General features: G+C 44.9%; 1 protein-coding gene across 16 annotated transcripts in view; it reads left to right on the forward strand.

Annotated features, from left to right (window-relative positions):
* Positions 1–14,077, forward strand: part of USP4 (ubiquitin specific peptidase 4) — a 42,757-nt gene extending 28,680 nt beyond the window's left edge. For 6 of the 16 annotated variants that reach the window (XM_008523963.2, XM_008523964.2, XM_070575309.1 and 3 more), the window contains 9 exons: positions 1,450–1,641; positions 2,530–2,618; positions 6,521–6,745; positions 8,080–8,150; positions 8,410–8,528; positions 8,866–9,015; positions 10,119–10,222; positions 12,717–12,805; positions 13,210–14,077. In XM_008523963.2, the coding sequence (XP_008522185.1) occupies positions 1,450–1,641; positions 2,530–2,618; positions 6,521–6,745; positions 8,080–8,150; positions 8,410–8,528; positions 8,866–9,015; positions 10,119–10,222; positions 12,717–12,805; positions 13,210–13,371 (1,201 nt within the window). In that variant the 3' untranslated portion in view covers positions 13,372–14,077. Of the gene's footprint in view, positions 1–726; positions 825–1,449; positions 1,642–2,529; positions 2,619–6,520; positions 6,746–8,079; positions 8,151–8,409; positions 8,529–8,865; positions 9,016–10,118; positions 10,223–12,605; positions 12,806–13,209 lie in introns of those variants that run through there. The other 10 variants (XR_011526982.1, XR_011526987.1, XR_011526984.1 and 7 more) reach the window with 6 other exon arrangements.
* Positions 14,078–14,230: the final 153 nt, after the last annotated feature.

Consider the following 14,230-nt stretch of genomic DNA (forward strand, 5'->3'; position numbering starts at 1 on the left):
CTGAGCTGAGAAGAACTGGGGCGTTGCCCTGTGCGGAGCTTGGCAAACCACCACCAATGAAGGAGTCTTCAGAGGGCCAACCAGCAGGAAAGCAAATTGTTTTAAAGATGAATTGATTTACTGAGAGAGTAGGTTGTAAAAGTCCTCTTCACAAGAGGAAAAATTTTTTTGGTAACTATCTATGGTGATGGGTGTTAACTAGAATTATTGTGGTGATCATTTTGCAGTATATACAAGTATCAAATCATTATGTTGTACACCTGAAACTAATATAATGTTATATGTCAGTTATACCTCAATAAAAAAATGAATTGATAATTGTCTTACAAAAACACAATAGCAGCATCTAATACTTTTTGAGCATGTGGTACATTGTGCTAAGTTACTTAATTCTCACCACTACCCTGTAAGGTGGGTAATCCCGTTGTCTGTTGAGTAAACAAGACTCAAGTTAGGCTCTTGGCCCAGTCACAGCAGCCAGAAGGTGGCAACGATAGACCTGGAAGCTGGGCCAGCATCACTCCAAGGCCTGGTTCTTGACCTTTATGCTAGACCACAGGGTCCTGACCCTAGAGCACACCTTGGACATCTTTGTGAGTTTTTCTTAGAATGCCTCCTGCATGTACTACAGTCAGGACTGTTTGCCAAGCATCTGGGGAGGGATGTGTGTGTGTTTGTGTTTAGTTTTCGAAAATTGAATCAGTAAGTTTGTGTCTCCCCCTATAGGAAGAGGGAAAGACTACAAGTCGGTTGCCAGCAATTTTGGTAACATCTGTTCCAGGATAAAACATCTATAAATCTCCTCAATCCCATGTATTCACTAAGTAAGACATATTTTTCAAAATCATTGATTTGTAATTAGCAGTTTCTTTAGTTATCTCTGATTTAAAGAAAAATTAAATATCATTCTTTTACTTCAATGTTTTTGAACAAAAATGGCAATTAGTTTTATAAATTTGCTTCCTCATTGGAAATAGAGTCTTTGACTAATATTCCAGGTGTACGCTTTGTACAATATTTGGTTTTATTATAGGGCAAGGCACTGAGAATGCCTTTTTAAAAGTTGAGCTCCTTGGTGACAAAAAATGAACTTGGTGGCTGGGTCACCCTGTGTGCCTTTGTGTCTTGATTGATGGTCCAGATGACAGCTGTCGTCTGTGTTGAGTCTCAGTTTAAGGACCACAGAGTTTGAGGTCATGGTTGGGGGAAGGAGGATCATGTTTGCCCCAAGTCCCGGGTTGTATAGGTTCACGTTGTGCTGACCGTGACCCTCCTTGGGATTCCTGACCCAGCCTCTAGAATCATCTTGGAAATGGTTTATCTACCTTTTGTGCTAAACTATGCTCTGTCCCAGTAACCATAGTCCTGGCCACCATGTGGCTGTAGCTCAGATCTCTATTGCTGACAGGGACCAGCTGCTGAAGGCGCCCTCTTTTGTGATTGACACAGGTATGAGACATGCAGCACATCCTCGGACAGCTCAGAATGTGTCACACTTCCAGTCTACTTCAGAGAGAGGAAGTCCAGAACATCGAGTACTTCCTCTGGGGCAGTGTTGTATGGGCAGCCACTGCTGATTTCTGTCCCCCGGCACAAGCTAACCTTCGAATCTTTGTACGAGGCTGTTTGTGAGCGCATCAGGTTGGTGGCAGGAATGTGATTTGCTTGTTATTTAAAATCAATACAGGCCCAGTAATAGTAGTGACTCTCCCGTGCAGAGTGCCTGTGTTGATCCTTTGTGCTCGCTTCTGTTGGAAATGCAATTGTGCCAGCCCCCGGGAGGGCCAAGGCAGGTGCTGTTGGGACAGGGCGTCTGGCACATCATTTTTTTTTTTTTAAGGAAGATTAGCCCTGAGCTAACTACTGCCAATCCTCCTCTTTTTGCTGAGGAAGACTGGCCCTGAGCTAACATCCATGCCCATCGTCCTCTACTCCATACATGGGACACCTACCAGAGCATGGCTTTTGCCAAGCGGTGCCATGTCTGCACCTGGGATCCGAACCAGCGAACCCCGGGCCACCAAAGTAGAACGTGCGCACTTAACCGCTGTGCCACTGGGCCGGCCCCTGACACATCTTAAGCATCATGACACTAGGCACCTAAGCCTCCTGTGGTCTCTGGAATCATGTCTGTCACTCCTTTCAGTCAGCTGCTTTAGGGAGTCTAGTGCTTTGTGGCATTTTGTATTTGAATACGATTTCTGAAGTACTCCATTATCATTTTGAAGCTGGTAATTAATGTTATTGGGAAATGTTTTCTAAAGTGATGGTGCCACTTGATATCTATAGAAGACTTGAAATACACTTTCTCAGAGTCTTCAGTGACTTGGTAGTTAGATATCTTATGTCTTAGGTTCCTCTCAATTTCTTGAAATATTGCACCATCACTTGATTTTTAAGCCCTTTTATTTACATAAGTTGCTTTTTATATAGCTGAATATATAAATTATGAACTACTTCTAGCTAAGTAGTGGAGAAAAATACATAAATGTTACAACTAACAAACAATTTTTCTTTCTTTTTTTCAAGCCGCTATATAAAACAGCCTTTGCCTGATGAGTCTGGTGGCTTGCCCTTGGAGCCGGGGGCCTGCAATGGCTCCAGGGGCAGCTGTGAAGGTGAGCGCTTGTCATGCTATGGGGCTGTGACTGACCAAATCCCTCCTGACCTCCCTCTTCTTCCAAAGGTTTTCTACACAGGGGAGAGGGAGGCTCTGAGGCTGGGTTGGGGGCTCTGCCTGGAGAGCAGACCTGCGAGCCCTGTCTGCGCCATTCCACCGTGCCAGTGCCTGTTGTCCAACTTGGACCCCTCGTGGAATCTTCTTAGACATGTAGACTGATTTTCACCTCAGGCAGACTGAGCCTAGCGGGACTGAGTGACTTGCCCAAGGTCATGAGGCAGAGTCAGGATTTGATTCTTATCTGTGGGGTTTGCAAAGTGGGTGCTTATCTAGTACTTGACTGCCTCCGTGACCTGGCTTCTATCGGCAGAGCTGTTATCTTTGCCCTTACCCATCACTGTGGTGTGGCACCACCCCTGGGGAGGGCAGGCGTTCTGGTCAGCCAGTCAGAAGGCAGAGACGCATTCTCTTGGGCATTTCTTTCTTTATACCCAGGAAGCTACAGGTAGTGGCTAACTCTAGACAGCTCCTGGTGTGGGAGTGAAGAGAGCCACAGTCGAAAAGCAGTAAGTTAGGTTTGTTGCAGGAAACCCAGAGCCCTCACCATCTTCCTGTGGCCAGCTGCTCGCAGGCTCACCCGTGACCCGTGTCTTACCTGCATTGCAGCTATCACTCTTCTTTTTGGGGCTTAAGTGACTTGGTGGCCTTATTCCTATGAAACTATAAATGTCCTCCAAGTTAGTACTGTAAATTTTCAATTGCAAATCCAAATGCCCAGATTTCAACAACATGCAGTCTTGGAAAGTGAGAATTAACATTAAAAATAATAACTACAAAGCTCTGTCATCAACAGACATTCCAAATTGTTGGTATTTTAGGTTGAGTATTTATTATAGTCATATCTTATTCTTGCCCAGAATATCATGTTCTCCTCCAACTAGGGATGAACAGGAGTGTATTTTATGCACAGGTCCCACAAGCAGAGATGTCAGAGTGGGAATGGTAATCTCTGAGCAGACCCTGGGAGACCTGTGGGTCTTCAGCACTCTGGAAATTAGGTTCATTGTGATTCCCAGCTCAAGGAGTACAGTAGAATTGAACAAGTCACTTCATCTCTGAACCTTGGTTGAACCATCTGCACAATGAGACGATGACATCTGCTTCAGAGTTGAGGTTACAATTTAGTGAGATAACTTGGTTAAAATACCTGGCACATAATAGATGCTCAATTAATAATAACACCGTGTAAGTATTTGCTGTTGTTATAATTAGGCTAGCTTCTTAGACATTCCATCTATCAGTCTCTACTGCCTTCTTTTGAATCCTATAAGCGAGTCTTGGTGCAGAGACTTCAAACCCTGTTTGATGTTGAAATACAGTCATGTACTGCGTAACATTTTGATCAGTGGCAGACTGCATGTACAACTGTGGTCCCGTAAGATTAGTACCATACAGCTTAGGTGTAGAGTGGGCTATACGATCTAGGTTTGTTTGAGTACACTCTATAATGTTCATACAACAACGAAATTGCTTAATAACGCATTCCTCAGAAAGTACCTGTGGTTAAGCGACACATGACTACACTTTTAACCTCTTTACTACCATGGCTCCTTGTTAGGCCTTTGGTGGCTGTCTCCTGCTGATTCTCTGAGTGACCTTGGGTAGCTGCTTTCAGTGGACCCTGCTTTCTTTTCTCATCCTGTGGTAGACAGTTCATGGCATTTTAATTCCGACTGCATTATCAGAAGGTTCCTGAGATTGTCCAGGTAACTGGCAGCCCAGTGGCACAGCCAGGGACAGAGTTCATATAGTGCTGGGGCTCTGTTTGTTCACAGTGGGGTTGAGGCTAATTTTGGTTGTGTCCCTCTTGGAGAGGCAGCAGGCAGGGCAGGGTTTCTCTTGCCAGTCTGGGAGTGGGCCAGGCTTACCTGGGTATAAAAGGGGTAGTGCCACTGTCTCAGGAGTCAAGTGAGCTGGTTGGGAAAGGAATGGCTGTGAGAGCTGGGGCTTGCAGTCTCATGCAAGCTGGCTGTTTCAGAGTGGTGCTGATGGGGATCCGTGTCACATCCTCATCCATGCTGTGCTGTTGCTGTAGCCTAAGAGGAAACTGTGCTGTATGGTCCTGGGCCCAACTTGTCCTTCCTTGTGAACACCCCCAAGGCAGACTCTCCTTGAAAGAGAGGATTCTTATGTTGAACATTCTCCTTTCCTTGGAGTTTCCATTTCTACTGATATTTCCCTAAGTATGTAAACTTTATCTTTTATTATTTTTATTTATTTATTTATTTTAAAGATTTTATTTTTTACTTTTTCTTCCCAAAGTCCCCCGGTACATAGTTGCATATTTTTAGTTGTAGGTCCTTCTAGTTGTGGCATGTGGGACGCCACCTCAGTGTGGCCTGATGAGCAGTGCCATGTCCGCACCCAGGATCCGAACTGGCACAAGCCTGGGCCACCGAAGTGGAGTGCACAAACCTAACCACTTGGCCATGTGGCTGGTCCCTTTTATTTATTTCTTTTTTGAGGAAGATTAGCCCTGAGCTAACAATCTGCTGCCAATCCTCTTCTTTTTGCTGAGGAAGACTGGCCCTACGCTAACATCCATGCCCATCTTCCTCTACTTTATATGTAGGATGCCACCTCAGCATGGTTTGACAAGCAGTACGGAGGTCTGCACCCACGATCTGAACTGGTGAACCCCAGGCCCCGAAGTGGAACATGCAAACCTAACCGCTGTACCACCGGGCTGGCCCCAAACTTTATATTTTAAATGTTTTCTTCCCCTATTACTTTGCATCACCTTTTGGAGTTGTCCCCACCTTTGTTGAAATTATTTATCTGATACCTTAATTTTCCCCTTTGATTGCCCAACAGCAAAAAGTATGATGAATATGTTCATGGATCTTTTTATTGCAGCCACATGTACCAGTTCTCTGGAAATACCTAAGAAATGTATTCATCAGCATATGTCTCTAGAATGCCTATTAAAACTCTTGAAACTCGGCAATCTCGAATAAAGAGAAAATAAAGGAAAAAAACGGATAAGGGGGGCTCTGTCTGCCATGTTCCCCGGGACCCCGCATGGCACCTGCACCTGACAGACAGTAAATGCCTGTTGAAGGGACAAGTCTCAAATTTCTTGTGGTGGAAATGGAGACCTTTACTTAGTATTTGTGTTCATTATAATATTTAAAAGTTGACTTTTAAATTGCATTTCTTACCAAACTGTCTTCTTGAATGTTGAGTATGTGTTTAATTTTGGTCCTTTTCTCTTGATGGCCCTAATGATGAAGTTGCAAGGTCCTCTTTAGTGCAATGCCTTGAAAATTCTTTTTGTTCTTTGTATGACATTGAGTTTAATGAAATCTCTTGCTGAAAACCAATATGCTTTAAAATCAGAGAATTAAAAATACATTTCTGAAGAGGAAATAGTTTATTTTTTTTTTAATTTTTATTGAGTTAATGATAGGTTACAATCTTGTGAAATTTCAAAGATTCTAGGAGTCGTTGAGTCCTCAATCAGTCTTCCCATCTCCTTACCCCTTTCTCTGATGCTGGAAAGGCCTGGAAAATGCCTCCAGTAAAGTATCAAGTCATGAGGAGCCCAAATTTAGAACCAGCAGGACTGCTTGACTCGCTTTCTACCTTCGGGTAACTTGTTGAACCTCCCTGGGCCTCCGCTTCCTCGTCACAGAAGAGCAGTGCCCACTCTGCCTGTCTTACTGAGTTGTGATGAGGGTCACGTGAATTCAAGTGCCTTGTAAATGCAAAGGGGTGGATGTAGTTCCATATACACAGGACAAAATCTGGAAGGAAACACCACAGTTAGGTATGAAATAAAATTTTTAACATTGAAATGGTGGTAAATTATATACACATTATTTTTCATTTGTGTGCTAGGAGACGATGAAGAGGAAATGGAGCATCAGGAAGAAGGCAAAGAGCACCTTTCAGAAACAGAAGGCAGTGGGGAGGATGAGCTGGGAAGTGAACATAGTGAGACCACTCAAAAGATCAAAGGCCAGCCCTGTCCGAAAAGGCTTTTTACCTTCAGCCTTGTGAACTCCTATGGAACAGCTGACATAAATTCCCTTGCAGCTGACGGAAAACTACTTAAACTCAACTGTAAGTGCTTTTTCTGACATTTCAGACTGGACTTTTGGGGGGCTTGGGATCTATTTGAAAATACTTGCACTGAATGCTTACTATGTTGGGCTTTCATCATCTCCGTGTAGCTCAGGGACACTTTTGTGATCCTTGCTTTGAAGCTCCCTAAAGACTGTTTTAGATACATGATCACCACTCCCCTCCCTTCTGCCCACTCCTGGCCTCCTTGTCAGGCTTTTCTCTCTAGTCCTTGATGACTTCAGAAGGAAGCAATCTCTCCCTCCACTCCTACCACCCTTCAGGACCTTTGCTCCAGGTTGATAACACTTCTTGTGGCCCTCCTGGATAACAGCATTTCCCCAAACTCATTTCACTTTTGAGAATAAATGCATATTTCTTTTGTTCCATGAGAATACTCATGAAATGTGACCCATCTAGAGGATGATCATGGATTTTGTAGGCTGTTACCTGGAGCTTATAATGGAACTGCTATACAGACAGGAAGAAGCATCCACATGGGGTGTGTCATGTGTGTGTGAGAAGCACAAGTGAACGGGGAGGATGCCTGCACAGGATCAGGAGGGGAGCTGCAAAAGTGTCTCCTGGGTCTTTTAGCTTCCTTCACTGGAGAAGAAATTAGCTAGATGTCCGCTAGCTAGCTAGCTAGCTAGCTTTCTTGCTTTTTTTGGTTATACCTCTTTAAAAAAATTTTTTTTAATAACAGCTTTATTGAGATATTCTTGGATCTCCACATCCATCTCTCTCTCCATCTCACTGCAGCTCCCTCCTCTCCATGTGGCTTCGTCCTCTTTAGTACAACGCCTTGAAAATTCTTGCCAAATATTCTAGGAGTCTTTGACTCCTCAATCGGTCTTCCCATCTCCTTCTCCCTTTCTCTGATGCTGGAAAGGCCTGAAAAATGCCTCCCGTCAGTAAGTGGGGCAATGTAGGCATTGCTTTGTTTCTTTTCTTTTTCTCACGGTCTTACTCTTGCTCTGCCTAATAGCCATTGTCTGAAAACAGTTATTTCGTCAGGTTTTCTTGTGGTTTAAGGAGGGAGGGTAAATCTGGTTACTCTTACTCCATCTTGACCTATGACCTTTCAGAATTTTTAAATAGTACTTTTGGAGCTTATCTGTAGCATTGAGGAAATCTTCGCCAAAGGATTTGGGGGTTCAGGGGTTCAGAGTTGACTGGCTTAAGGCAGAGCACTGCTCTTGGCGGTGGCTGGTGATGGGTGAGCAGGTGTCAATGGTGCAGCCTGAGCGTGGTCCTTCTCACTCCTGTCACCTGAAAGCCTCTCCCATTGCTGGCCATTCAGTAGTGAGTGACACTTTGGTGCTCCTCCACAGCTCGATCCACACTGGCCATCGACTGGGACAGTGAGACCCGGAGCCTTTATTATGATGAGCAAGAATCTGAGGTAGGTCACTTGGGATTCTTGGTCAGTGGTGTGTGCTGGTTTCTGCTCTGGATGTGTCTTAGGGTCCCTCTCACCAGTTCCACAGCAATTTAACAAGTTATATTTCAGACTGAGAATGAAAAGCACTTAAAGATTTTGTCATTATGTTTCGAGGCTCCAAAAAGTACATTATATTCCAGGCATGAGAGCTCGTGAGGTCATAGCTCGATGTGGTAAGATCTTGTTTCCCGAACAGAACTCAGCACTTTGTTCCTCACAGGCCTATGAGAAGCACGTAAGCATGTTGCAGCCTCAGAAGAAGAAAAAGATGGCAGTGGCTCTGAGAGACTGCATTGAGCTCTTCACCACCATGGAGACCCTTGGGGAGCATGACCCTTGGTATGTAGCTCTCCACTCTGGACAAGCCACCATGTACCCTGGGACTCTGAGATCTGCTGGGGCCATCTGTGTACACAAAACCTTTTGTATTTGGACTTGTCACTTTTTGACATGGCCGACCCTACAACACAGGTCTTTCTGTGTGAATTGTGTTTTTCAGACTAAGAAAGCCGTCACCCTGTTTTGGAAGGGGGCTTAGAGACCTCCTTGCCCTGAAACAGTCCTGCTGAATACAAGAAAGGGTGTTGTGGGATTACGGCTGTGCCTCCAGGCTTGAGTGCCACGTGGCACTGGCTCCTCCCTCCCCTCTAAGTGATGGTTTCTCTTTTTTCTTCAGGTACTGTCCCAACTGTAAGAAGCATCAACAGGCCACAAAGAAGTTTGACTTATGGTCTTTGCCAAAGATCCTGGTGGTCCACCTCAAACGTTTCTCCTACAATAGATACTGGAGGGATAAGCTCGACACAGTTGTGGAATTCCCAGTCAGGTGGGTTCCTGGGCTGCACTGTTATTAGGAAAATTAAACAGGCAGGAAATCTGGGCACTGATTGGCTGAGGGTTTTGCTACCAGAGACTTTCCTGCATTAGGATGAGTATTGTTGGGCTCTGGGAGGTTAGACTTTGGCTCACTTCACCTCCCCATCCTCCCACCTTTGGGGAAAAGACTCTCCAATAGAAGCCCTTCCTCAGGCTCAGGGTGATGCTGGTCATCTCTGCCACTGCTGGTTCCCCTCTTGAGTCCCCCGTGCCACCTGAGTGAGCAGGTTTTCCCACCCTGTCATTGGTCCCAGGGAGCCTGGGCTCAGCAGGACAGCACAAGCGCAGTGCTGCTTCTTATTAACAGAGGGACAAGGCAACCAGAGAGTAATCTGCTGGGGAGAATTGGATTATTGGGGGCCTCAGATGGGGGTGCAGATTCACCACCGCCCTGTCCCTGGAGTAGGGACCTAAGGCTGGCTGTCTACTCATATCCTCTCAGGTCCCAAGGTACAGAGTGTAACTGACACAGGAAAGTAAGTCAACAAGATAGGAGTTCCTCCACAAAATGCAGATTTTAAAATATGGGTGGATATTTTACATGAAGTAAAAGATGGGTGGACAGATACGTGAAGTATAGACATGTCAATGGGAGAATCTACGTGATGGGCATATAGGTATTTGTTGTAAAATTCTTTTAACTTTTCTGTGTGTTTGAAATTTTCAGAATAAAGCATTAGGGGGAAGAAGCTTTCTGGGCCTATTTTGGTGTTTAGCTTAAGTTTTTAGGTAGTAATTGTAATTTTGAATGTGACAGCCATTTCTCCGCAGTTGCTGCAGACCTCTTCTCTGTGCTCAGAGCCCTTCCTCGCTGTTTGGTCTGGAGTTGGAGTTACCCAGGAGGCTTCTCCTCTTTTCTAGTCTGAACATGTCAGTGGTCAGAACAAGACCCTAGGGCCCCTTCTGTCATGGTCTGTTCATTCATTCCTTCAGCAGTTGGTATTTGAGTGCCTCTCTTGTTCTGGCCTGTTGCATAAAAGGGGTTTCTGGGTTACTCTGTCTTCTTTCTCTGAGTTTAATGTATTTAAGGGCTATTTTTGTGTTTGTGCTCAGAGGTCTGAACATGTCCGAGTTTGTCTGTGACCTGTCAGCAAGGCCTTATGTGTATGACCTCATTGCCGTGTCCAATCATTATGGAGCCATGGGAGTTGGCCACTGTAAGTATTGGCATCTGCTTCCTTCTGAGACGTTGAAATGCCCTCTGCCAGTTGTCTCACGAGCCTCTCCCAATGTGCCAGGCGTTGCTCAAAGCACTCTACTTACGTAACTCCTCAGGTTTCAGGCTTTTTCCCTGCTGCTGCTGCTCCACTCTTTTTTTGGTTTTTGTATTCTTTAATCTAGTAATCCCACCTCTGGGAATCTACCCTAAGGAAAGTTTTATGCACAAAAATATTCACCTATTTATAACAGTGAAAAATTAGTAACAGCATTGGTGATCAATAGTTGGCTCTACTGTCCATCTACTTGATAGAAGAGGACACAGTCATTGCAAAATAAAATTACTAATAACGCAGGGGACATGTCCATGATATGTTAAGCGAAAACAGTGACACGGAGTTGCATCATCACAGAAGATAGTGTCACAACTACAGTAAAACAGAAGCAAAGAAACTGAAAGTGAAAAGCCTAGGAGGAGACACCAAAATGTTCATTTTACTTTTTTCTGTTTGTTCTACTTTATTTTCCAAAATTTCTATAATGTGTAGGTTTACTTTTATAATGAAAAGACATAGTACATTTTGTTACTTGTTTATGGGAAGGGTTAGTGATGTTGAAGTGAGGAGCTGGGTTTCCTCATATCTCCTCTGCTGTCTCTGCACCATGCCAGCTGCCACTGCACCCAGTATTAGGACCCCAAGAGATGACACCATGGCAGGTGTCAGTTCCATTTGCACTCAATGGATTACGGAATTGCCCTAAACCCCAATCTTCTCCTTTATACTGGTAAGCTTTTTCTGTTGGCCTAACAGTCTGCTCTCCTGTGCCTCCATTCTTACCTCCTGGCTCCAGATGGCTGCTCAGTCTCCAGTCCTCATGTCTGCATTTCAGGCCATCAGAATAAGGGGGAATGGGGCTGGCCTGGTGGCGCAGTGGTTAAGTGTGCACATTCCGCTTTGGTGGCCTGGTGTTCGCTGGTTCGGATACCGGGTGCAGACATGGCACCGCTCAGCAAGCCATGCTGTGGTAGGCGTCCCACATATAAAGTAGAGGAAGATGGGTACGGATGTTAGCTCAGGGCCAGTCTTCCTCAGCAAAAAGAGGAGGATTGGCAGCAGATGTTAGCTGAGGGCTAATCTTCCAAAAAAGAAAAAAAGAATAAGGGGGAAAAAGGGCATGATGTTCCCTTTTAAGCAGACTTCTCAGAAGTCTCCCTCAACTCCTCTACATACATCTTATTGGCTATAACTTGGTCGCCTGGCTACATCTAGTTGTAGGAGAGGCTACAATAAAAATTGTTCCTACTTAAAAATTGGGGCTGTACTGGGGTGGCTGTTAGCGATTTCTGGTTACATCATATTCTGCAGCACTTAGTTTTCTGCAACTCTTTTCTCCCAAAATAAATTTTGATATCTGTGTTCACGCATACTACTCAAACATATTCATTTTTAAACTGCTATTTTAGCATATAAATGTACCACGTGGGCAGTTTCTTAGCCTCCAAAGGCTTCAGTTTTCTTATCCATGAGATTAGGCTGGTTGTATGAAGGTCCACATTGCATCCACAGGTGGAACTCCAAGATTTTGAGCCACCAGTGCAGCTGTTATGCCAAGCACAGACGGTGGACACAGGCCCTCAGCATCTTCCCTGTCACCGTCTCCTGTGTTCTTCAACCACCACTTTGTGCAGTAAGCACTACAGTGAGGAGTGATTAAACAGCTTGCCCAAAGTCAGACAGCGGGTTGAGAGTAGAAACCAGATCTCCATTAGATTCTGTCGTTTCTTGGAGTCTGAGTGGAGCAGGAATTGGGCATTGCTGCTGGGATTGCTGTTGTAAACACATCCTGCTTGGAAAGAGTGTAAAATCGAGACAGGAAGTGTTGGCTATGGGAAATGCTTGGACCATTGTGAGAAATTGTTGCTCAGCCACAGACTCTTGACTGAGTTTTAGAGCAAGGTAAATTTAAGTCTTCTTGTCCACATCCCAGCTCCACAAACCCAAATGGCCAATGTGTCGCTCACTGGGATTGCTCCGTGGGCTGCAGAGGCAGTAAGAGGCAGTAGTAGCCATCTGCCTGGACAAAGTGGGGGAGTTTGACTAGGCATGTTGTTTTCAAGGAAGGTGTTTTGCTTAAATCTTAAAGTAGCAGCTCATTTTATGGGTCCCCTGGCTCTGGATTATTGCTCATAGCCATCTTGAAGATTAACATTGGATTTCTCTATTTTTTGGATTAGTCTCCCCAAATTACAGTTTAAAGCCTTGGTCCCTGACGGCTCCATTTTAACCTTTTAGAGGCTTTTTGAGAAGAAACAGATTTTTTAAAAAGATGAGTTATCTTTTGGTTGTTACAACACAAGCTGTAAATTACTTTTAATTTCAGGGTCTTTGTTTCACTTTTTTGGAGTTTTGTTGTTGTTTGGTGCAAGCCTAATAAACTAGCCGGATTATTTTTCTGGTGACTGCTAGAGTATTTTCTTTGTTGACCTGGCAGACACTGCATATGCGAAGAACAAACTGAACGGGAAATGGTATTACTTTGATGATAGCAACGTGTCCCTGGCTTCTGAGGAGCAGATAGTGGTGAGTAGGCCCTGATACCTGGTTTCTCCTCTTACCTTTATGGATTAAAGCTGGGAAGAGTCTCCTGGGCTAGTTGGTTATTTAGTCATCTTGATGTGACAGTGGGAGCTGGGTGTGGTAGAGAAAGAGTTGGCTGCCATTCCTTCTGGGATCCTTCCTCAATGAGATGCTCATCTCTCCTCAGGGTTCTGTCACAGGACGCCTGCCTTTCCCCACTTCCTGGGCAGGGTCAGCCAAAGCTAGCCTCATGTGGAAGGGCCTTCATGGTCGCCTCTGTGTGTGCATGCGCAGGGCAAGATGGCAGATCCCTGAGAGTGGTGTGTTTTGAACAGTGAGAGAAAAGTTTGGGGGAATGAGTGATTTTTCCAACCAGTGAAGAGACTTTTTCCCCTCTTGTGTTTTAGACAAAAGCAGCTTACGTGCTGTTTTACCAGCGTCGAGACGATGAGTTTTGTAAGACACCTTCACTCATCAGTTTTCCTGGATCCTCTGATGGAGGGATGAGACCAAGCAGCTCACAGCAGGGCGTGGGGGATGATGAGGCTTGCAGCATGGACACCAACTGATGCTGCCTCAGCAACTTTGCCACCCCACAGCACCAGTGTAATCCCCCAGGAGAATATCTGATACTCTGAAGACTACTAGTGTTCGGTCTAAAAACAAGATGAGGAAATTCCCTTCTTTTATCAGAAGGAAAAAAAAGACCTTATTTGCTCAGAAGGGTTATGTCAAGAGGCTGAATTATTTTCTTTTTTACACAGGTGGTGAGAAATTTCTCTAAGACCTGTGGAGTTGCAAAGTGGGGGGTGGGGCAGGGCACAAAATAGAGTGTGTCTGATGGATTCCAGAGAATGGAGAGGAGCACACTGTAATTGAGTATGGGGCGGCCAGGAAGACCTGCTGCAGGCTGCCCTGAGTCTGGATTTCTGATTCTGGTGCCGATTACTGGTCACCGCAGTAGTCTGCCTATAGTAAACCAAGCCTCAAGTAAACTTGATGTCCCCTTCTCCTTTGCTGTGCACTGAGATGGGTTTATAATTCCCTCAAAATTAGCCACTGAAGCCCATTTCTGTTTCCTTTTGTGTCATCTTGGAATTTCCAGCTTTATTACCCCTAATGAAATGAAGATATTTGGTGTTGGGGTCTCCTGTCTCTCAGTCTATTGTGGAACCTAGCAGTTCTGTGTCCCCCACCATCCTTGTTGAATTGAGACGGATGGATACGGTGTGAAACTTTAATTAGATATCACTTAAAAGAAGTTGATGCACAAAACTGCTGGTTACTGTGTCCAGTCCAGTCCTTTCTCTCCACGTTGGCTTGAGAACTGGAACCTTTCTGGGAGTTGTCAGGCCTGGAAAGGGTTCCCGTTCCTGCCAACTTTTCGTAAGAAGTGAGATTCCCGCCCCTCCACTCAGACGGAGCTCT

This window comes from Equus przewalskii, chromosome 15 (assembly GCF_037783145.1).
Source record: "Equus przewalskii isolate Varuska chromosome 15, EquPr2, whole genome shotgun sequence".
Lineage (NCBI taxonomy): Eukaryota > Metazoa > Chordata > Mammalia > Perissodactyla > Equidae > Equus > Equus przewalskii.